Source organism: Staurois parvus, unplaced genomic scaffold, assembly GCF_062004578.1.
Source record: "Staurois parvus isolate SC_StPar_1 unplaced genomic scaffold, SC_StPar_1.0 ptg000257l, whole genome shotgun sequence".
In the NCBI taxonomy this organism is placed as follows: Eukaryota; Metazoa; Chordata; class Amphibia; order Anura; family Ranidae; genus Staurois; species Staurois parvus.
Window position 1 is genome coordinate 2,325,186 of NW_028318053.1, and position 23,859 is coordinate 2,349,044.

A 23,859-nucleotide genomic window follows, 5' to 3' on the forward strand; every position below is an offset into this window, starting at 1 on the left:
CTATAACTTGAACAATGAGTTTCGTCTTTACCTTCCTTACGTATGAGAACCACATGAGCTTTTGGGATTCCCTCCTCATTTCCATCTCTCCTCCCAAAGCATTCATATATGTCCCCAATTTGGGTAATAATAGTTCTTTATATTTTTTTATAGTATCTCAATGTGTAATCATTGGGTCCTGGACTTTTTCCCAACTTTGGTACTTTTTAATGCTACCTGTACTTCTTCCTGTGTTAATTCTGTTTCAAGGGATTTTAGTTGTTCTTCACTTAATTTCTGTAATCTTGCCTTTTTTAAATATTCCCTTTTTTCTATTATTCCCACATGATACCCTGGGGGTTAATATTATATAGTTTATTATAATATTCTTTAAACACTTTTGCTATTTCCTTAGTTGAATACACTTACTCTCCTTTGCAATCTCTTATTTTCTCTATATAATTCCTAGTTTGTTTTTTTTTCTCTGAGCCCTCATTAAATATTTTCCTGGTCTGTCTCCTCATTTATATCTTTCTCTCTTGTCATTTTATTAAACAGTCTCCTCTTATCTTCTTCCAAACAATTTAATTCTTCTCTTTTGTTTAATTTGTTTAATCTCTTTTGTTACTCTATTTTTATGTGTCTGCTCTAAGTCACTGAGTTCATTAAGAAGTGTACTGTATTTATTTTGTTCTTCTTTCCCTCTTCTTCTTTGCTCCTACTGCTGCTAGGATTCCTCTGCTGTATGCCTTATGAGCTTCCCACACCGTTGCCACAGACACTTCCTCAGAATCATTTTCCACAAAAAATTGCTATATTTCCTTAACTTTCTGCTCCGTCTCTTGATCCTGAAGAAGTGACTCATTTAACCTCCATGTTTTTCCTCATCTCAGCTCATTTCCCCATGATAGTTGCATTGTGACAGGAACATGATCAGAGATCGACATAACGTCTATATTTACTTTAACTAATGACTCAATAAGTCGATGGTCCAACAATATGTAATCCAATCGTGAATACATCTGGTGTGCATGAGAGTGAAACTTATAATCTCTATCCTTCGTGTGCATAATTCTCCATATATCTACAAGTTGACATTTTTTTCAAGGATTTCAAAAACCTACTACCATCTCTCTGCACAGGAGAAGTCATATCCATCTGTGGATCCATACAGAAATTAAAGTCTCCTGCCACAATCAAATTACTTTTTTGAAATCCATTAATTTCCTCAAGATATTTTTAGGAATACCTCTGGTTTCTTATTTGGGCAATAGATATTTGCTAATGTGCATTCTATTTCCTGTAATTTCCCTTTCAAAAACAGGAATTTCCCTTCCGGATCTACCAATCTCTCTTCCAGCTTAAACCTTATATTTTTCACAAAAGCTATTGCCACACCCTTTGCACGTTTAATTGGGGAATCTGCATAAAACCATTTAGGCTAGTATCTGGACTGCATGTTCATATTTGTATCTTGTGCTAGGTGTTTCTCTTGTAAGAAAAAAAAAAAAACAGAGAGTCTATGCTGGTGTCAGGGTCCGCCACGATCCGCGGCTCGGTGCAGGCGCAATGTGCCCGTTCACGCTAGTGTACGGGCACTAGGTTCTGACCGGCCGCGGCTGAGACGAAGCCCGCGCATGCGCACTCAGAGCCGCGAGTGCGTGCCTGGCACCAATGACAGCGCAGGGCGTGATATTTAAATCCACCCTGCGCTGACCGGAATTGCCGAATGGTCTTTCCTGTATCCTGATCCTGTACCTGTGTTTTCTGATTACTGCTGCTGACCCGGATTGACTGACTTGCTGTATTCTCCTGCCCTGACCCTTGGCTTGCCTGACCTCTCTCCTGGATGCCCCTTTATGGATCTGACCTTCTGTTGCTGACCTGGCGTGTGACCCGACCATTCTTTGCCCGCTGCTTTGTACCGCACCGCTCCCACGGCTACCGACTCGGCTTGTCTGACCTCGCTCTCGCTCATCCATCCACCTGGCCTGGGCATATCCACCTCTTCACATCAGACTCTATTCCTGCAGGAGCCCCTGGCGGACTCCTCTACCACGGGTAGGTGTACTCCGGAGCCGCGATCTGGTCTTGGTTTACTCCAAGTCCATCCCCACCATCAGGGGCCCTGGTGAACAAGTGAACCGGGACTTAGACTCCGCGCTCTGGGGGAACCTGTGCCGTGGGTCACTAGAGGGGCAACTAGACGGTTCATTACAGCTGGATTCCTTTGAGAATTCTAAATTTCTTCCAAGGACTATTTAATCCTCTAACATTATAGGTCACAAAGTGAATCTCTTCCTTTCTTCCACTTTTCTCTCCTCCTTTCATCTTCCTTCTACCATCTGCTCTCTCTCCCACTCTCCACCATTTCTTCCCCTTTGTTCCCTAGGATACCTCCAGATGAATATTCCTCCTACATTCCCAAAAAGTCTTAGGCTGTTTGCTCCATCCCCATACCCTTCTCCCTCCCACCCATCCTCCCCACCCATTCCCCCCATCCATTCCCCCACCTTCCCATCTCACCCACTCACTTTTTAGGCGTATATTTTGCCTATGAATCATTTGTGATTCTGATCCCACCCTTGATTCCACTTTGGGGTGAAATTGAGTATGCACACCTCATCCTGTTTACTCTCCCCCCGCATCCCACCATAATACCTGCCAAACGAAGAGAAAAGAGGGGAACACCGAAGAGAGATAAAAAAAGAGAAAAGGGGAGGGGAAAAGGGGGGAGGGGGCAAAGACAATGGAGAGGTCTAGAGGAGGAAAAAAAAACCCCAGCAACCTCGCCCTCCTCTCCCCCACCACACCCCATCCCCCACCTAAACTATCTACCACCTCTCTTTCTCCATATTCCACCTCTCCTCCGCTTCCACCCCCCACCGAGGAATATCTATATTCTGCAACTCTCTCACAGAAGTCTCTCAGTTCTTCAGGAAACTTTAGTCTTGCAGAGCGTTCATTTTTCCACGCGATTAAACATGCTGGGAACCCCCAGCAATATCGAATGTTCTGCTTCTTCATTTGTTCTAGTAATGGTTTCAAGATTTTCTTTCTTAACAATGTCTCTGCAGCAAGATCTGTGAAGATCTGTATATTTATTTCTCCACATTTTATAGCGACTTTTCCTTTCATCCACTTCCATATCTCTTCTTTGTCACGTTAATAATAGAGTTGAACAATAACATCTCTTGATTTTCCTTTTCTTTTCTTGATATAATCTTCCTATTCTATACACCCCATCAATTTTATAGGGTTCTGCTGCAGATCTGTCCATTATTGTATTTAACATCACTGCTGTTTTCTATCACACTCTTTTCGTTTGTTCCTCTCTGCCTCTCAGGAGTCTGTTTATCCTGCCCTGGGATATATTTTTTAATTGAGTTTGATGGCGGGGCCTTTGACCCTCCACATTTTTGTTCCTTTATTCTTCGTTATAATAATTTCCAATATCCCAGGAGTTCAAGGGTCAGCTCCTCCAGCAAGATGTTCTCCTTTTATCTTGCCTTCTCTCCTCTTCTCCTCCTTTAAAACTTCCTTATCCCCTTTCCGCCCCTCTCCCTCATTAACCCTCTTCTGTGAACTAAAGTTCTTTTCAGATCTTCTAAATGCAAGACGCTCCATTATCTCTTTGGTAACCCCTAAAGGCAACCCCCGCACCTATGTCCATCAATATTTTACTTCAATCTCATTTGACACTTTTAACATTTATCATACTTCATACTCTTCTGCCGCTCTCACTCACCCATTTGCTCTCACTTAGGATTCCGTTTGTTTTGGCTGTCTTTGGATTTGATAGAGGCTAGGAGTTGTTCAGTTAGTTTTTTCCTTTGTTGAGTGATCTGTGATCCTAGTTTTATGAGGACTCCTCTCATGTAAGCTTTATAGGTGGTCCATAATGTAGTTATTGAAGTCTCTGGTAGATCATTCAATTCGAAGTTGAAGTTGTGGGCTTCCAAAATGGTTTTGCGGTGTGTGGGATCTTTCAATATTTCTGAGTTTAATCTCCAGATGCGAGGAAGGGAATGTTTGTCTGAGTTGCCGATATTGATGCTAATTGGAGCGTGGTCAGACCAGGTGATTAGACCAATTTGTGAGTTTGTGATGTGATGTAAGGTTCTCGAGTACAAAAGTTGAGGTGGGGAGTAGTATGAGTAGTCTCGTTCAGAACCATGCTGACCTCTCCAGATATCATACAGGTCATTAGAGTGTAGAAGGTGGTTTAGGGATTGTTTAGGAGGTTTCTTATTGGACGACGAGTCCAGGAGTGTGTTGCCGACCATGTGGAAGTCTCCTCCTATGAGTAAGCATCCTATTTTGTGTTTGGCTATTAGAGTAAGTAGGTTTCAAATAAATTGAATTTGGTTGGTGTTTGGAGCATATACGTTGACTATGGTGTACGTGATGTCCTCTATATTACAAAGTAAGATATGGTAGCATCCTTGTTATTTGCTATTTCAGAGATGAGTTGGAATTTCAGGGTGTCTTTAATGGCTGTTAGGATTCCATTTTTCTTTTTTGAATTTGATGCAAAAAATAGATGTGGAAAGTGTGTCATATGGAACGTGGGAGTTTTGGATACTGCAAAGTGGGTTTCCTGGACAAACTATGTCTGATTTGATTGATTGGACTTCTTTAATTAAGGCGGATCTCTTATAAAGGAGAGTTGAGACCTCAAACATTGAGAGAGGCGATTTTAAAAGTCATGGAGGTAAGTAGATTCGCTGAGTGGTGAAGGTTGGGTGTTTTTTGTGGAAGCTGATCGTTGAAATTCCCTTGATCATAATGTTCGGTAATACCTGGGGTGAGATTGTCAACTTTACTGGTGTTGGGTATGAGGAGTAGTTGACGGAGTGAGTTAGGATTTGCTTAGGATGATGGTTAGATGGGTGGTGCCGTATTTTCCTAGGTAAGGTACTGAGCGGCTTGGACTGGTATGTGAAACTGGATAAACTGTAAAATAACAAGTGAAATAAATCTTGTGAAGAATACAAGAGCCATATGTAGCATATGAAGTTTTGTGGGAAAACCCCATTGATAGGGTATGTTATGGTTGCACAAAGCCTTAGTTGTGGTTGTTAATTTTTTCTGATTTGTTAATGTGGCTTTGGATAAATCGGCGAATAGCTTGAACCCTGCATGAGATGTGGGGAGAGCTGAAAGATTTCTTGCAGCAATCATAAGCTTTTCCTTGATATGATAAAAGTGTACGCATACTAGTACATCTCTCGGGATTGAAGCGTGTAAAAAGGATGGTTTGGGGATTCTATGTGCTCTATCAATGACCGTTTCTGTGTCATTGAGAGAGGGAAGGAGATGTTTTATCAGCTGTTGTTTTATGTTGTTCCTTCTAGAATGGTGTTCTAGATCTGCTATTTTCAGTTTAAGTTGTTGAATGTCTGCGTCATGGTCTGTGTAAGCGTTTACCATGGTATTGTGGGCTGTGAACATCTCGCTCATTTTGTTTTCAATATGGTGGATTCTGTTATCGTGTTCGTGTACCATATTGGAGAGTGGGGTGAGAACATCTGAAAGATCAGAGTGAAGAGTTTGCCTTAAAGAGAAAAGCATATTCTTCATTGTGAGCTCTGATACTGGTTGGTCAGAGGCAGAAAAAGATTCAATGTCAGATTGTGATTGCAAGGCTGGAAATTGAGGGAAGGATGAGGCCTGTAAATCTACAGCAGGCTCTTCCATTCTTGATCTGAATTTGGCTGGGCTGCGGTATGTGGGCAACAGAGGGGGAGAGGAGTCACCCGGGTCACCTTCATATAGCGGGACCAAGAGCCGAGGATCCGGGCTGTAGCCATGGTGATTCTCCTGCACTTCGGCTGAGGTAATGTGCCTGCCATTGACTCCAGTGATCCCGGGCCACAAAAGTTCAGTGAGCTTCTGCGGCTGACTGGGAGCTTTTCTTCTGTGGGGCATGGTACCGCAACATGGAGGGGTGAGTAATCACTCTCTGGGAAATCGGGGTCCCAAGGTCAGAGTGGAGCAACGGATGTGCTGGAGTGTCATGGAGAACTCTTAGAAAGCAGCCAGACACGCCCCCTCATGACACTTTTTAGACATTTATTCCTTCAAGAAATTGACTGCTGTGACACCATGTAACCTAATTGCTGGGTGTGAGCCCTAACAGCTCATTAACACCCTACTTAGAAAGGGGGAGAAAGACTGCTTGCATAATGAAGAACTACTAGCAGTAAAATAGGATGACAAACATCATGTATTCATCCTGTCTTCCATTTACCCAGACACAACGGTCCGAATTTACATGGCTTCTGGTGTCATTGAAAAGCCCCACTGTGGTGTCCTGACTCTGTGAGTGAGAGGATGTTTGGCATTTCTGTTCCCTGCTGTCCTAAACTGAACAGTACAGGTAGTACAAAGCAGCTAGCACTGAGCAGGACTGAGTACAAGTGGCACTGAACAGGGATTCACTGGTCAGCTGCTTTTACATATACAACTGTCAGCATGACAAGTAGGAGCAAGTCTTATTCCGCTAAGCTGACCACTAAGTCCACAGCACAGCAGGACCCCACAATGTTTTCCCTCTTCCTGAAGTATGGGAAATGCACTCCATCTGCCCCTAAAAAAGTCAAACAGGGCTGTGGTAGCAGCTGAGGCAGCGTGAGTTATAGAAGGCTCGGAGGCGAGCAAGCTTACCTAGTAATCAGCAGCACCGAAGGTGAATGACGGGAAGGTAGAATTTAGCAGGCTGAATGCCTGCTCTGTTTTGTTTACACCTCCTCCACCAGCCTCAACCCCAGTACAGCCACATGTTCAGTCATTGCCAAGCTCTTTCAACTGCCAACTCAGGTCTGAGTCCTAGCAACTTGATAAATGAGTTATAAAAACAATGGAGAAAACCTGAAAAGACCGTACCACACCAGGATTATATGTAAAAAATATACATTTATTATACCAAAATTCTGTTTAAAAATATTTAAAAACCTAACATTCCAGCAATATAGGTGTCAGAAAAGAGACTGTAGCAAATATAGTTTATATTTTGCAAATTAACATATTTACAGATGGTCATATTCATGCAGTTAACAGCAACGAGTTTTGCAGGGACAAGGCCTGCTTCTTCAGGGAGAGCTAATACAAAGTCCTATAGATAGTAAGCAAAGTTCAGAATCAGAAAAATGCATATTCAAATATTCACCACATACATCCATAGAAAGGTAAAGATATTCACACAGTCGTACATATATCAGGATGATCAGATTGATAATCTTGCCTGTCATGAATGCACAGCCCACACATAGTCTGGGCCGGAGGAGCACACCTGCAACCACTACCTGGCAGAAAGGAGCCACCCAACCCTAAATGGTATAAAGGCTTGAAAGGGAAACAGAATATATCCATTAAAGAAGGAAAAAAAAAGGAAGCATTGGTATAGTATATAGGAAACCACATAAGCATAATAGTCTCTCTCTCTCTCTATCTCTCTCTCTCTATCTATATATATATATATATATATTCCTCCTATCTATCAGCCCAAGAGATCAAAGATGGAAGAAAAAATGTACAAACAAGAAGATATATCTAAAAAAAAAAATAATAAAGACTATCCATACAGATCATGAATAGCAAAAGTAAATTAATTTAGTTTAGCCCATCCCATAAATTATCACGTTATATCGTATTATTTAGTGGGGTGAAATATTTACAAGCTATATAGGGATATAGCATGTAAATGTGTCACCCAACTAAATAATATGATATAACGTGATAATTCCCCACACTAATTTCTATCTAATGTCCCCCACTCTCGGTTAAACCATATATTGAGAGGCAAAAAGTACTTATATTAGTCAAAAAAGTACACAAATTCCTTGCAAACAATTTATAAAAATATTTGTGTATATACCTATAAAAACAAATTGTAGATCCCAAAGGTCCTAAGCAAGCGGTTAGGCTTAGTGTGATCTTCCTCCGTGGGGTATAGTTGTTAGTGGCCCATCTCCACCATTTTTCCAGAGCAGCCAGTGAATGTGATATGGCTGGGATGGCTTTATATTAACAAATTATGCCAAAACACAGTGTTCACAGTGTACGATGATGTCATCACGCATGATGTGGCGTAGTGATGTCATGACGTATCGCCTCATGACGATGTTACATGGCAGCCATTTTAAATTAATGTGTTGTGCAAAACAGGAAAAAATAGGCCATGAGGATCATAAAACCTTTTGGATCACATGGATATAGCTTGGATATTTGGATATCAAAGCAGCACATACATTACCCCAATGGTTGCAGCTTCTACCCCCGAGTACACAGCTATGTAGTGACATGCACCTACACCAAAAGTTGAGACGATACATATAGTACATTTGTTCAGTCATGTAAATGTTTATCAATAAAAATTACATTACTTGTGAATTGGTTAAATTCCATTCTTATACAAATGTATAAAGATGACCCAAATTACTACAACATTTAGAACAAAAAGTATACAATGTGTTAGCACAGGCCTTGAACTTTCCACTCACCTGCTCGCATTGGCGAGTGGAAATTATGGTGGGGGCGATTGTGTCCCCAGGGCCATCTTGCTGAGCAGGCTCGGAACTCGGCCGGATCTGTCACTCGCACTGGGAGCTGTCAGACTACTCATTAGTTGAGCAAAGTGAAAGCAAAGGAAGGAGTGTGTGCTGTGCTCTCTGCCTTCCCTTAGAGTGCAGTACCCGGCTCTGTGAGTGAACGTAACAAAGTACTGAAACGTTTTATAGGAATGTGTGTGTGTGTACGTGTGTGTATTTGTGTGTGTGTGTACATGTATCTGTGTGTGTCTGTGTATGCATGTGTATGTGCGTGTATTTGTACATGTGTTTGCGTGTATGTACATGTATGTGTGTGTCTGTGTGTGTGTATGTATGTACGTGTGTGTGTGTATCTATGTACGTGTGTGTGTGTGTGTATGTATGTACGTGTGTGTGTGTGTGTGTATGTATGTACATGTGTCTGTGTGTGTGTATTTCTGTGTATGTACATCTGTCTGTGCGTATATGTACATGTATGTGTCTGTACATGTGTCTGTGTGTGTATACATGTGTCTGTGTGTGTGTACGTGTGTGTATGTATGTGTGTGTGTATACAGGTGTCTCTGTTTTGTGTATGTACATGTGTCTGTATGTAAACCTACATGTATGGTGGGATTGGTCAGGTTCAGGATTATGTGGTTATTATGGGTGGTAGAGTATGGGGCACTTGAGGTACTGCTGGGTTGGATAGTAGGTAGGATATGCTTGGTAGAGTTATGTTTTTGTGAGTGAAAGATTATGGGGGTTATGGTTGTATGCGGTACTTGGTCTAAGTATGATGGAGTGTTTATGGGGACATTGGAGGCCCTGATGTAATGTGGGGGGACTCTGTGGACCCTGATGTAATGTGGGTAACATTTAACAGTGTCATTTCATGAAATAATTTACGAGGGTGTGTTTAGGGGCAGAATTAGGGGTGTAGCAGGGTAGGGGTTGGGTGGGGCAACTGGTGGCGAGTAACTCTTAAGGCCTGGCTAGTAGCTCAGGACTTGAAATTTTAAGCCCTGAGTTAGCATATATCTATTTAAACCTAAAACAGCCGAGTAATTAGGTAATATAAAAGTAAATTATTGATCTTAGTCAATGGTAGTAAATTTACCCACTATTTAAAAACATGATGTGTCCACAATTACAGTTTATGGCATAAATAGTTTAAATTGTGTGAAATTCTTTGCTGTGGCAAAAATGGTTTAAAGCTTAGAGCATCATTCAAACCTGGGGGGCAAATTGCTGCTAGCTGATGTATCCACCTAGCTTTTTTTTGTAGGATTCCTTGATCCCAATCACCACCCCTCACGTATACAGTAGTGATGTGCCGAACACCCCCCCGTTTGGTTTGCTGTCAAACGTTTGACCGTGAACTTCAAACTCAGTGCAAGTCTATGGGACTCAAACTTGAAATACATAAATAATAATAATTAAAATAAAACAAATAAAAATAATAAAAAGAAATACATAGAAAAAAAACAGTGTGGGGTCCCCCCCCCCATCCAGACCAGGCCCTTTAGGTCTGGTAAGAAGGTTAGGAGGGACCCCACAGTATAAATCTTTTTTAAAAAAAAAAAGGGCATGGAGTTCTCACTAAAAGCCATACTAGGCCCTTTAGGCTTGGTAGGACTTTTAATGGGAACTCAATCTCAAAAAAATGGGGGAAAATGTGTGGGGTTCTCCCTAAAAACCATACTAGGCTCTTTAGGCCTGCTAGGACTTTTAAGGGGAACTCCAACCCCCCAAAAATTTAATTTAGATGCAAACAGGTGCAGAAAAATTGGGTGTTGGTGATGACCTAAACGAAAATCATTGTTGGAAGCTAGCATGATCAGGTTTCAGGAATAGAATAGGCAGCAAAGACAGTCTTCAAGGGATCCCTGATCCCTAAAAAATGGAATCATTACATCAGCATCAGGGGCTTGATAGCTGCTGTTGATCTAGGACTGATTCATTTTGCTAAATGTCAGCTGGTCAACGGAGTCTGTGGACAGACGCACTTTTTTTATACATCATAAAACCTCCAGCAGCACTGAATGTCCATTCGGAAAGCACGCTGGGTGCAGGACAGGCCAGTAGCTCGATGGCATATTGAACCAGTGGCCAGTGATCCATCCTCAAGACCCAGTAACCCAGTGAATCCTCAGTTGGAAAGGTCTCCAAGCCCAAGATAAGCTCTTGCCCCTAGATAATCCTGCACCATATGATGCAGACGCTACCGATGGGTGCTTAAACTGCCCTGGGCACTGAGTTGAATTGTTTAAAGAGATAAGTCAGCCGTCCGTCTTCTTCACTGCTCTTCCTTTGACCGAATGAAGCCTCAGAAACACGTTGTCCAGGAAATGGAATCCTCCCAGTGTCTGGAAAGGTGTTACACAAATTTTTCTTCAAGACATCCTCAAGATGTTTCATCCTCTGCTCCCTCTGCAAAAACAGAATGAGCTCTGCAACTTTACCCTTGTAACGTGGATCAAGAAGGGTTGCCAACCAGCAATGATCCCTCTCCGTGATACCACGAATCCTCGGCTTTCTTAGGCTTTGCACAATCAGGGAGCCCATGCAGCATAAGTTTGAGGAGGCATAAGATTCTGAGTCCTCTGGTTAACTGAGGATGACACTGTCATGAACTACCACGTACTCCTTGGCTGGGTTTCTGGGGACTGAAAACCATCCTTTGAAGACTGCCATATGTTATCCTCTACTACCATGCTGCCACAATCCTCCTCCTCTTCCTCCCACTGAGGAAAGGAAGAAAGGAAAGGAGTCCTCTTTCTTCCACTGTTCTGCCTCAAGTGCCCTGTCCATGATTCCATGCAGCGTGTGCTCCAGCAGAAGATTAGAGGGATAGTGTCACTGATGCACACATTGTTGCAACTCACCATCTCTGTGGCCTCCTCAAATGGTGACAGGACAGTGAATGCATCCTTTATCAGAAGCATGGGGAAAAGAACCAAGCTCCCCTGAGCCTGTCCTTGTGCCAAACTCAGACAGGTACTCATTGATGGCCCTCCATGTGCAGCTGCTGCAGCATTGCCAATGTTGAGTTCCACCTGGTGGGCATGTCACAAATGAGGCAGTTGGTGGGCAGGTTGAATTACCTTTGAATATCAGCTAGCTGAACACTGACTCTGCATGACCGCCAAAAATGGCCACAGACTTTTCTGGCCTGCCTCAGAAGATCTAGTAAGCAGGGGTACCTGTTCAAGAAACACTGCATCACCAAACTCAGGACGTGTGCCAACCATGGATCATGTGTCAAGTGTCCCTGTTGGAGGGCAGAAAAAAGTTGGTGCCATTGTCACATACAACCATTCCTGGCTCAAGCTGCCATGGTGTCAACCTATTCCCCTGCAGAGCTGACAGAATCTCAGCTCTGGTGTGGCTCCTGTCCCCTAGATAGAGCAGCTCAAGCACCGCATAGCATCTTTTTAGCCTGACTACTTGCATAGCCCCTTGAGCACTTACAGAGCACTGCTGGTTAAAAGGATAATTCAGAAGAAGAGGCTATAGAGGAAGAGGAGGGGGTGGAGCAGACAGATGTGGCAGAATCACCACCTTACCACGATGGTACAGCACATTCCACAAATTCACGGGAGGGGGCAGAGTCCACCAGATGGAAAGGCAGACGTTGCAACGCTAGCAATTTGGCCAAGCTAGAATTTAGATGCTGAGCATGTAGATGGGTGGGACAGTATTTTTTTTTTTTTACGGTTCAGCAACTGGTGTAGCGAAATTCAACAGGTGGTGTACTGCTAGCAGATTGCATGCAAGGACCTGTGGCACCCAATACTATACCATCATCCCTCTCAGTGGAGGCTGTTGAGAAAACTTGAGGTATAGTAGGGGTAGAGATCCCAGATGAGGAGCAAGGAGAAGTCTGCACTTTTTTTTAATGATGTGGGTCTTTCAGGTGCTGTTGCTAATGGGCTGCATGGCAGGTCATCATATGTCTTGTCAAGCATGTGGAGCTTGATCTGCTTCAGACAAAGACTGCAAACAACACTGGGGTCTACTGTATGTTGAAAAAAGCCCACACCAATGACATTTTGGAAGTCAGTGGGGAGTAAATAGTGCCCTGCACCTGTGGAGCTCTGCCATGTGATGCAATAGGGTGGCTGCCCTTATGCCTGCTCCTGGAGGACATCCTGTCTCATTGGAGTTGCGCCTCCTCACTTTCCTCCTCTGTTCTCTCAGGCACCAAAGTACAGTCAGTGACTTCATCATCCCCTCCCTCCTCATCACTGGAGCCATCTTGGCAGTATGCTGCAGCTAGGGGAACATGACTGCCAATTTCTTGGCATCCCCTCTCTCTAGGCTCAATGTCACTCCCTTCCTCAAACTGGGAACCAACATCGGAGCATTCAAATTGCTGTGCATCCTCTAGCAGTATGGAACTGACACTATGATGGAATAATTCAAAATTACTCCTCCATGCATGATTTTGGGGCTACGGATTAGCTGTGGACAAGGAGCCTGTGAAATAGAGCGCTTTGACAACTGCGGTGGAAGGCAAACTAGCATGAGCCTGGGTGACAGAGGATGAGGATGGCTTAGTTATCCACTCCGCCACCTCTTCTGCATTATTATTATTATTATACAGTATATAGCGCCAAAGGGTTTGCTCAGCGCTGTACATTAGCGAGGGGGACAAAACATGAGACAATACAGTACAATACAATACACAAGGGGTTCAAGGGCCCTGCTCTTTCAAGCTTACAATCTAGGAGGGAGGGGATAGTGGTACAGGAGGAAGTGGCTGTTGGGGATGGAGTGGTAGGAGGAGTGGAGGTGATCGGCTGTTAGGTGAGGGTGGGGTAGGCTTCCCTGAAGAGATGGGTTTTCAGGGTGCGCCTGAAGGTGAGGAGGGTAGGTGACAGTCTTATGGATTGGGGTAGGGAGTTCCAGAGGATGGGGGAAGTCCTGGAGTCGGGCGTGGGAGGAGGAGACCAGGGAGCTGGAGAGTAGGAGGTCCTGTGAGAAACGAAGATTCTGCATGGCTAGCTCCGGAAAAAAAGGACAACAATGCCTCACCTGCAGAGGATACACCATGTCCACGACCACCACTTTTCATTGTGGACACATAGAAAGCTTGCCCTCTTTTAGTTGCCTGTGAGCATCTGCCTCTCCTTGTTGGCTTTTTGGACATAATGGGGATTTTTTTCAGGGATTTTTATAACTTTTTATTTTAGAGTGTGGGATGGGAATTTGGTGCTTGGGTGCAATACGTTTTGTGGTCGGTGCACCATAAACCGTTTTATTATTATTATTGGGTTATTTTTCATTAAGAAAATAGGTGGTACAGCAATTATGGAGATTTTTTTTTTTTTTTTTTTTTACTGCTGCGGCAAGAAATACAAATAAAATTAATGTAAAACAATTAAGAAACAAACAAAATAAACACTAGTGACACAGACGGAAGAACACATGCAACACAGAAGGAGGAACAGCAATAATGGAGAAAATGTTTTTGCTGCTGCTGGGAAAAAAAATCAGAAATCCAAAAAATAAAATGGGAACCACTGCTGACACAGAAGGAGGAACACATGCGAGACAGAAGGGGGGACATTAATGATGCAGCAACAGAACCTGATGCGGCAAAAAGAAAATAAATTAAAATTAACAAAGAAAAAAAATGGAAACACTGCACTACACTGACTACACTACACTGCCTCTTAACACACCACAAACTACACTAAACTCCACCAACACACTACACCACGCTGTAAGTCGTGGACTTAGCCATGATTGGCCAAAATCACTGAGACTTTGGCCAATCTCACAGTGCATTGTGCTGTGATTGGCCAATGCATTGCACCTGACCTTGGGTCAGGTGCATTGCTTTGGCCAATCAGGACTCTCAATGCACTGGGAGAGTGCAGTGCATTGTAGGGCACTTGACACGTGACCATCCCATCAAACCCCCTTACCGTTTGTGTCGAACTTATGTTAGACTCAAACATCAAGCCCAAGCAACAAGCCCAAGCCAGGGCAAATAATTTTACACAATTAGGATTTTTGTTGTGTTGCCATACTCCATGTCTGCCATGTTTTGAAAGCTGATACATATACCATCAGTATATTCTCTTCTGGATACTATGCTTAGTTTTACCCTTGTAGAATCCACTACAAAATTAATCACACGGTATTACAGGCAACAACACCAAATACACCATGTGAAGAATAAATATTTGTAACTTCTTAATGCTGATCTGACAGTAGCCTCCTTTGTCATAGATAATAGAGGGCATAAATAGTGTATCTCAGGAACCAATCTATTCGGGACTCGATTGTACATAGTCAATTTAGCATAACTGGTACATGTGACCCATGTCGACAACTGAGTAGATTTGTATGCGGAGGTTGCTCCTACTGCCAGTACATCTCCCAAGGTAGGTGACATCGCCTGCCCAATGGGAAAGTACAGGAAGCCAAACATTATGTAAATTGCCAAACTGAGGAAGTTGGGTATATGATGGTCTTCACCTGTGGAAGCTCCTGCATATGTAAAACTAAATGTAGATTCTGGAAGAAAATACACGATCATGTGTCCCCTTTCAAAAGGGGTCTTGGGATCTTTGGGTCTTAGGATCTTTGTTGTGTTGCCATGCTCCATGTCTGCCAATGGGAGATGATATATCTCCTAATTGTGTACATTTCTTAGTCTTGGATAGGGTACACCAGGACATGAGGGGTGGTGATTGGGATAAAGGAATCCTACTAAAGGACGCTAGGTGGATTCATCATCTAGCAGCAATTCAACCCCCACCCCCCCCCCAGGTTTGCATGATGCTCTAAGCTTTAAACCATTTCTGCCATAGCAAAGAATTTCACACAATTTAAACTATTTCTGCCATAAATTGTAATTGTGGACACATCATGTTTTCAAAATAGTGCATACATTTACTGCCATTTATTGACTAAGATCAATAATGTACCTAATTACTCGGCTGTTAGGTTTAAATAGATATATACTAACACATTGTATACTTTTTTTTTTTGTTCTAAATGTTATTGTAATTTGGGTCATCTTTATACATATTTGTCTAAGAATGGAATTCAACCAAATTACTAGTAATGTAATTTTTATTGACATACATTTGTGTACTACATGTATTGTCTTAACTTTTGGTATAGGTTTCATGCTGCTACATAGCTGTGCACTGGGGGATAGAAGGAGCAACCATTGGGGTAATGTATGTGCCAGTTTGATATCCAAGCTATATCCATGTGATCCAAAAGGTTTTATGATCCTTATGATCCTCATGACTTCAGGGACATATTTATCCTGTTTTGCACAGGTAACTTTTTGCCTCCCAAAATATGGATTAACAGAGTGGGAGACATTAGATTGAAACTAATTTGGTTAGGAGGGGTGTAGCTTGTGAACTTTTCACCCCACTAAATAATATGATATAACTTGATAATCTATGGGATTGGCTATCTTAAATTAATTTACTTTTGATATTCATGATCTGTATACAGTAGATATTCGTTATTTATTCTTCAGATATATCTTCTTGTTTGTACATTTTACATCTTTGATCCCTTGGGCTAATAGATATTAGAAGATGGAATATATATATAGAGACTACTATGCTCATGTGGATTTTTGTAATAACCATGCTTATTTTTTTTTGCTTCTTTAATGGATATATTATGTTTCCCTTTCAAACATTTATACCATTTAAGGATTGGGTGACGCCCTTCTGCCAGGTAGTGGCAGAAGTGATTCCTCTGGCCCAAACTATGTGTGGGTTATGCATTCATGACAGGTAAGACTATCAATTTGAGCATCCTGATATATGTACAACTTTGTGAATATCTCTACCTGTCTATGGATGTACATTGAGGAACAGAAGTATTTGAACACCCTGCGATTTTGCAAGTTCTCCCACTTAGAAATCATGGAGGGGTCTAAAATTCACATTGTATGTGCATTCCCACTCTGAGAGACAGAATTTAAAAAAAAAAAAATCAGGAAATCACATTGTATGATTTTTAAAGAATGTATTTGTCTTGCACTGCTGAACATAAGTATTTGAACACCTGAGAAAATCAGTGTTAATATTTGTTACAGAAGCCTTTGTTTGCAATTACAGGTCAAATGTTTCCTGTAGTTCTTGACCAGGTTTGCACACACTGCAACAGGGATTTTGGCCCACTCCTCCACACAGATCTCCTCTAGATCTGTCAGGTTTCGGGGCTGTCACTGAGCAACACGGAGTTTCAGCTCCCTCCAAAGATGTTCTATTGGATTTAGGTCTGGAGACTGGCTAGGCCACTCCAGAACATTCATGTGCTTCTTACGGAGCCACTCCTTGGTTATCCTGGCTGTGTGCTTCGGGTCATTGTCATGTTGGAAGACCCAGCCACAACCCATCTTCAATGCTCTGACTGAGGGACCTTGCAAAATCTCAGGGTGTTCAAATACTTATGTTCCTCACTGTATGTGGTGGATATTTTGAATATACTCCCTGAAGAATTGGACCTTGTCCCTGCGAAACGCCTATATTGCCAGAATATTATGTTTTTAAATATTCTTTTAACCGGATTTTGGCATAATAAACATGCTGTGGTACCTTTAAAATACTATTAGGTATAGATGTTAGGGTCCTTTCAGGTTTTCTTCAGTGTCTTGTATAAAAGGATTTGGTACCCGTAAAACCGTATGGACATTGAGTCTGCTTTGACAGCCTCCTTCCCAATCCCTTTTTTTCATAGTGTTTGCATTCTAAAAAGAATGTAAAATACAGAGCCGGAGTGCTCTTTCACAGATTCTCAGAAACATAAGATATTGATGTTGGTACATACCTCTTCTATCTGTGCTAGAATACAAGAGACTAACTAGAAACTTTTGTCAAGGTGGTAAAGGGTCCTGAAGATGTTAGCTGCAGTGTATTTTTCAACTTCAGATAGATGTTGGCAAGGTTGTGGTCTACAAGGAGCTCATGCTCATACTTTGTGGGATTGTCGTAAGATTAGGCCATATTGGGGCGAGATTAGGAAGCGGATATTTGAAATTACAACTGTACTTTTGAGGCTGTCAAAACCGGATGAACTTCATAATGGTTAATGAAAAACTGACGGCCATATTGTTGGATACCCATACAAAATTTCTGCAGATATGGTGTCCCTGGCTGGATATAGCTCAACCCTTGAGATTCGACCAGTCCCTTCTGTCGATATGAGGATGGATTTTGCTGTGATCCCCTCGGAGCCCCTCCCTCCCTTTTTTTTTTTTCTGTTGTTGTTTGTGTTGTCCGTGTCTCTCTACTGTTTGTCTTTTCCTACCCTCCTGTTCAATCTGTCCTTAAACATATTTTACGGATTGTGCTTGCTGTTTTATGCGCTACATCCGCAATACTATTTATGCAATCTAGATTTCTTTATAAACTCTAGGTTATGAACATGTACTATTTTTTGGAGAGGCCTCTTCTCGTGCCTCTCCCGTTTTCTATAATGTTGATGTAGCAAAACTTCCCTTTAGAGTTTACATTATAATTGACCCACAAAGGTTTGTTAACTGTTCCCTTCCAACCCCTTCCCCCATCCTTTCCTACAGGGCACCTATGTAAACTTTTCAGCTTATGCCTTTATCGATGCATGCCTTGAACCAGCTTCCCTTCATTTAATACGATTTATAATTGTTGGTCATTGAATTTATGCTCCGAATGTCTGTTTATCTTTGCTTAATATTCAAAAAAGCTCTTTTTAAAAGAAATTACAACTGTGCTAATTCCTGATGACCCTGTATAGTGTCTTTTTCATGACACTCTATAGAGTTCTATGGAGGCCTATAAGAAGAGTATTGTCCCCCACTAATTAGATGCGGCTAAGGGGTTAATAAGGGTTTAACACCAGTTTTCTAGCAAAAGCCACTGACACTTTCTATGGGGCACTGAATAAAACTAGTCAATGATGTTATGGATGCTGAGAAATGAGTGCACATCTGTAAGAATAGATTTAAAATTTTTCAAGCTAAGTGGGCAACTTGGATGAGGTTTATAATTAGTAACAGGAACTAGAGTTAAAGTAGTTGTAAAAGCTGAAGGTTTTTTACCATCATGCATTCTATGCATGAAGGTAAAAAAACCTTCAGTGTGCAGCTCCACCCTCAGCCCCCCTAATACTTTCCCAATCCAGTGATGTGCACGAGAGCAGCGGCTCTCCCAGGTCTCTTCCTACTCATTGGCTGAGACACAGCAGTGGGATCCATTGGCTCTGCTGCTGTCAATTACAGCCAGCGAGGAGGAAGCGAGGGGTGACTTGGGAGTGAGCAAGCATGAGTGCTCCCTGAGCTCTAGGGGCACTCAGCTGGTGGGGGGGCACCAGTGGGGGGCCCAAGAAGAGGAGGCTTGGGGCTGCTCTGTGAAAAACCATTGCACAAAGCAGGGAAGTATGACGTTTGTTAATTTTTATGAAAAAAAGCTTAGCAGGCTAAAACAAGTCTGATTTGCTTATTTGTTTCTATAAATTTTCTCTTAGATTTGCAGTGTTGGTAACTTAGGGACCATATTATTCCCCTGTCCTCTCTTCCCCACTTTTTTTCCTCTCTCTTTCTTGTCATATAAGTATAATTTGTGAAAGATAGATCATGAAGTCTTGCTTTAGTGTTTGTATTTTTGTATGAGTTGAGGCTAAGTATGATTGAGTATGAGTTTTGTATAGGTTTGTTTACTATATTTATATATTTTTTTGTTTCTTCTATGCGTTATTAGTAACTAAATAAAGATTACCAAAAAAAAAGAAAATCCTCTCTGTGTTCAAGACTATAATCTAAATATGAGAGGTGTAGACTTCAACAACCATACGTATTTAACCTCCCGAAAGATAGACACTGGTACAAAAAACTGTATATACATTTATTTCAATTGGCTCTATAGAATGCAATTGTTATTTACAAAGCAGCTGGAAGAACTGGATCCTTCCCAAAATTTCAGGAAACGATCGTCTCAGCCCTTTTCTATCCAGAAGGCACTGTGGCCCAAATCCAGATGCAGTTAGATGGTTGCATGAGAAGCATTTTCCCAAAGTCCTCAAACCTACTGCAACAAATAAATATACCACAAGATGCGTCTGTGGCAAATGCAGAATTGACACCCTTTTTTTTTTTTTGTCACTCCTGTCCTGGCCAACTTGGACTGCTTTCGGCACTACCACACAGTAGTAGACCATGTCTAGGGTACAGTGTGGCACAGTATAGGTGTCCACACAATTCTGCACAAGAAGGGTCTGTAAAGATATTAGGTTTGAGATACCATAAAACCAAAGACTGGAAAGGTTATTGTTCTGAAAATTTAAGTCACAAAAATTTTTTAAAACATTTTTTAAAAAAAAGTTAATGTTGAAAAAAGCTGTTACTGTATGTTGTTGTTAATTGTTGTTGTTTGCTTTTGAGGAAAGTCAGTCCACTGCAGCACTGATCTGTGCATTCTGATAGCAGCAGGGTGCTGCTCTCAGAATACATACTGTACTTCAGTGCCTACAGCACTGCCAGGTGGAGGTTTCTCCATACGTAGTTAAAAAAAAGAATGTTTATGCCCAGAATGGTGTGGTCAGGGGATGGTATCTCCTATACACGGCATATACTTTTTTTTTTTTTTTTTTAGCAGAGATTTTTTCATCCACATTGATATAAATGGATAAATCTGTCATGGGTGATCTAAAACTTGGAAAGGGCTGACATGTTTCAAGGGAGGATCCCCTCTCTCTGCAAGAATGCTCTATATTTATATTTACTATATAAATGGAGTATGCCACTATTCCATTCATATTGCATTGATATTAATATGGGTTTTATAAAGAGCATTCTTGCACCAATATACAGTACATATTATATATATATTTTGTTTGGTTATGTTTGACTGCTTTAATGTAACATATGTTATAACTAAGGTTTATACAGACTAAGAGGTGAAAGGAGTGGGAGGAGCTTTTAAGCATTAAATAAAGTATTTAATGGGTGGCTATGCAGGAATAAAGATTGGCTCTAAAGAAGAGGGGATCTCCCCTCAAAACGTGCCAGCCATTTCCAAGTGTCTTCTTGTGTTTGGGTCTCACCCTCCTATCAAATACCTTGGAGTGTCTATTTCCAAAAAAGGGTAATTTGGAGGGGAGTGTTTGTTCCTGGCATTTTAGGGCCTCCAAAACTATGATAGGTGGTCACGAAATCAAATGTGCAAGCTACTCCTTTTGAAAGCCTGAAGATGGCCATTGGATTTTGGGCTCCCATATGCAGCTAGGCTCCCAAAGAGTCTTACATGTGGTATCCGCCTACTCAGGAAAAGAAACAGAATGTGTTTTGGGGTGTAATTCCACATATGCCCATAACATGTGTGAGAAATATCTCAGTTAAATAACAACTGTGTTAAAAAAAAATTCATTTTCCAAAAATTTGTGGCAAAAAATAAGATCTTACAAAGATTCAACATGCATTTCAGCAAATACCTTGGGGTGTCTTACTTTCCAAAAAGTGGTAATTTGGGGGGTGTTTATACTGTCCTGAAAATGTGATAGGTAGTCAGGAAATCCAATGAGTAATTAACACCCCTTGAAAGCCTGAAGGTGACCATTGAATTTTGGGCCCCTGTATGTGGCTAGGCTGCCCAAATAGTATCTCACATCTGGTATCCCCATACCAGGGAGAAGTAGCAGAATGAGTTTTGGGATGTAATTTCACATATACCTATGGCATGTGTGAAAAATATACATTTTCCTAAAACTTGTGGCAAAAAAATATAATCTTCTATGCAAATACCTTGGGGTATCTGCTTTCCAAAAAAGGGGTAATTTCCCCCCCCAAACTATCCTGGCATTTTAGCGCCTCAAGAAATGTGATAGACAGTCAGAGCTGCTTAAAAGCTGCATAATTTCCAGTATATATAACATAGTTTGTAGACACTATAACTTTCACACAAACCAATTAATATATACTTATTGTTTATTTTTTATCAAAGATATGTAGCAGAATAAATTTTAGTCTAAATTCATGCAGAAATTTTATTTTATTTAATATGTTTTATAATAGAAAATATTGGGCTTTTCGTTTATATTGGAAAAAAATAAAAGAAATAGATCTATTTGTGTGGAAAAAAAATTATATACATTTCATTTGGGTACAGTTTTGCATTGATGGAGCAATTGCCAGTTAAAGTAGCACAGTGCTGAATAGCAAAAAAAATGCCCTGGTCATGAAGGTCAACTGGTTAAATCAGAGAAAAAAAAAAACTAAACAGGTAAACAAAGAATGCTCTCTCTTTAGAAAACTCATAATGCTCTATGAATCCAGTGTCCCCGCATTACATATGTATTTGCAAACATTTACATATACAGTAATACATAAAAAAAACAGTTAAAAACAAAATTAAAATGATATAACATAGACCCAAATCTATTGTAGTTTTCCTTCTTCCATCAGTAGGTGAAAAAAAAAGTGGTTATCCATCTCACTTTCAGTTTTGCTTCTCGCTCTGACCTAGTTTTGCTTCCTACTCTACCTCTGTTAGTAGACCCTAAAACTGATCCTGCCTAACATTTACTATCTGTGGTTCTATCACAGTTTTAAACTACTACCATAAAGGACACTGAGAAGGGTGCTGCCTGAGAAGCAGTATTGTAAATAGTGATGACATACCAGGGGCGGACTGACAACTCATGGGGCCCCCGGGCAATAGGGGATCATGGGGCCCCTGTGTCCTTGCCCAAACTCAAAAAAGCCTATGAAAAAGGTACCAGGGGATTCTCATGGGGCCCCCTACTGACCCCGGGCCCTTGGGCAGTGCCCAAGTTTCCAAATGGGAAGTCCGCCCCTGTGACATACTGTAGTTCTGTTGAGGTTTATAAGCACTCTGCAATACATTTGAAATGATTTGCCATCTGAATGTGTGAAAAGGCACAAGGAAAGGTGAAATGGCATAAAGGATATCATAGTGGCACTTGAAGAACATCAACAGAATTAGATGCTGCAAAACCTTTTTAGTTATAACTGCCAATCAATTGCAAATATCTGTAAACATGAAAATGGTCCAGTCTGGGTGGAACCTCCAAACCAAAAAAATTTAATTGGTTCCTCTGTGTTAAGGATACCCTTCAAATAATTAATTGCTGAATTTAAATCTTTCCTATCTCCAAACCGAATATCTGTGCCTTGGTAACTGTAGCTTCCACTTTTTTTTCTTAAGCTTTAGAAATGAACAGCAAGAATGGTAACCTTTTAGATCTTGAACTTCTTATTGATGAACAAGGCAAGATCCAGACCAAACAATACAGCAAAGCACCGGAAACAGAATCACTGTGTGGCTCACCTTCCAGTTCTGTAGATAAAGGTATTTTAACTTGTGTTCTTTAGGAAAGCTAACCTAGATATACCAAAATAAGCTATAGTATGTTAAAAAAAAGAATTATGCTATATATATATATATATATATATATATATATACTCACCGACCACTTTATTATGTACACCTGTTCAATTGCTTGGTGTAACTTCAGGTTGGGGTGTCTACAAGCGAGACCTTCTAGATGAGATAGCGAGTCCGAATTGATAAAGAAAGGTGCATTTATTACACTGCAGTGGAGATAATATAGCATACAAAAGTTCACCTCGTGTGAGATGAACTAAGGTAGTACAAAATATATATCTGAACCCTTAAAATTAAACTGATACATATATAGTCATAAAGTTCAGGCGTGATCGTACAAAATTCAGGCGTGGTCATACGGTCTTGATCCAATCAAATCCTCATATGCTTAACAGCAAACTCAGAGTTAAGTGCGGGTTAATAGCACATGATCAGTCCAAAATAGTATCCATCATGACAGTTGCTGGTTCAAACTGGTTTGACCATAAGATGCTTTTCTTATCCTTAAAAGAGGAAGTTAACATTTTCTAGCCGGCTAGGTGTTTACATCAGACATACACTTCAAATCACATTTTCTGAGAAGAGGAAAAGGAACTGCAGTAAAAACTCTCTCTCTATATATATATATATATATATATATATATATACATACACACATACACTTGTATATGTGTATATTAGAACATTCATTATCAGACCCTTATATTTCTATTCAATTCCCTCCTCTTGTCCCCCCGGTTGGGGGTCATCTCTATATTTCCTACCTAATATGACACCAGAAAGTCCACAGTGCTACTTCACTGCTAAGTGGGGTAAAGCTGCTTCTGAGGATGTATGTGGATACTCATAAGCTTCACCCATTCACGTCACTTATCTTGGCATCATATTACATCAACTAGGTTAACACTCCATTTCTCTCCTAGGGGTCATCTTCCTTAGTTTAACTGTCATCTTAGTAATCTTTTGTATTCCACATTTAG

The 23,859-nt window shown here is 41.1% G+C and overlaps 1 protein-coding gene across 8 annotated transcripts in view; it reads left to right on the forward strand.

The window, feature by feature from the left end:
* The window catches only part of MSANTD3 (Myb/SANT DNA binding domain containing 3), a 517,687-nt gene that overhangs the window by 161,115 nt on the left and 332,713 nt on the right, over window positions 1-23,859 (forward strand). For 6 of the 8 annotated variants that reach the window (XR_016313266.1, XM_089681050.1, XM_089681044.1 and 3 more), the window contains one exon: window positions 22,700-22,843. The exons of the other annotated variants lie outside the window; for them this stretch is intronic. Coding sequence is in view for 5 of the 6 variants with exons in the window: in XM_089681050.1 (XP_089537176.1) it covers window positions 22,700-22,843 (144 nt within the window). In the remaining variant the exon portion in view is untranslated. The remainder of the gene's footprint in view (window positions 1-22,699; window positions 22,844-23,859) is intronic. 8 annotated transcript variants of the gene reach the window in all.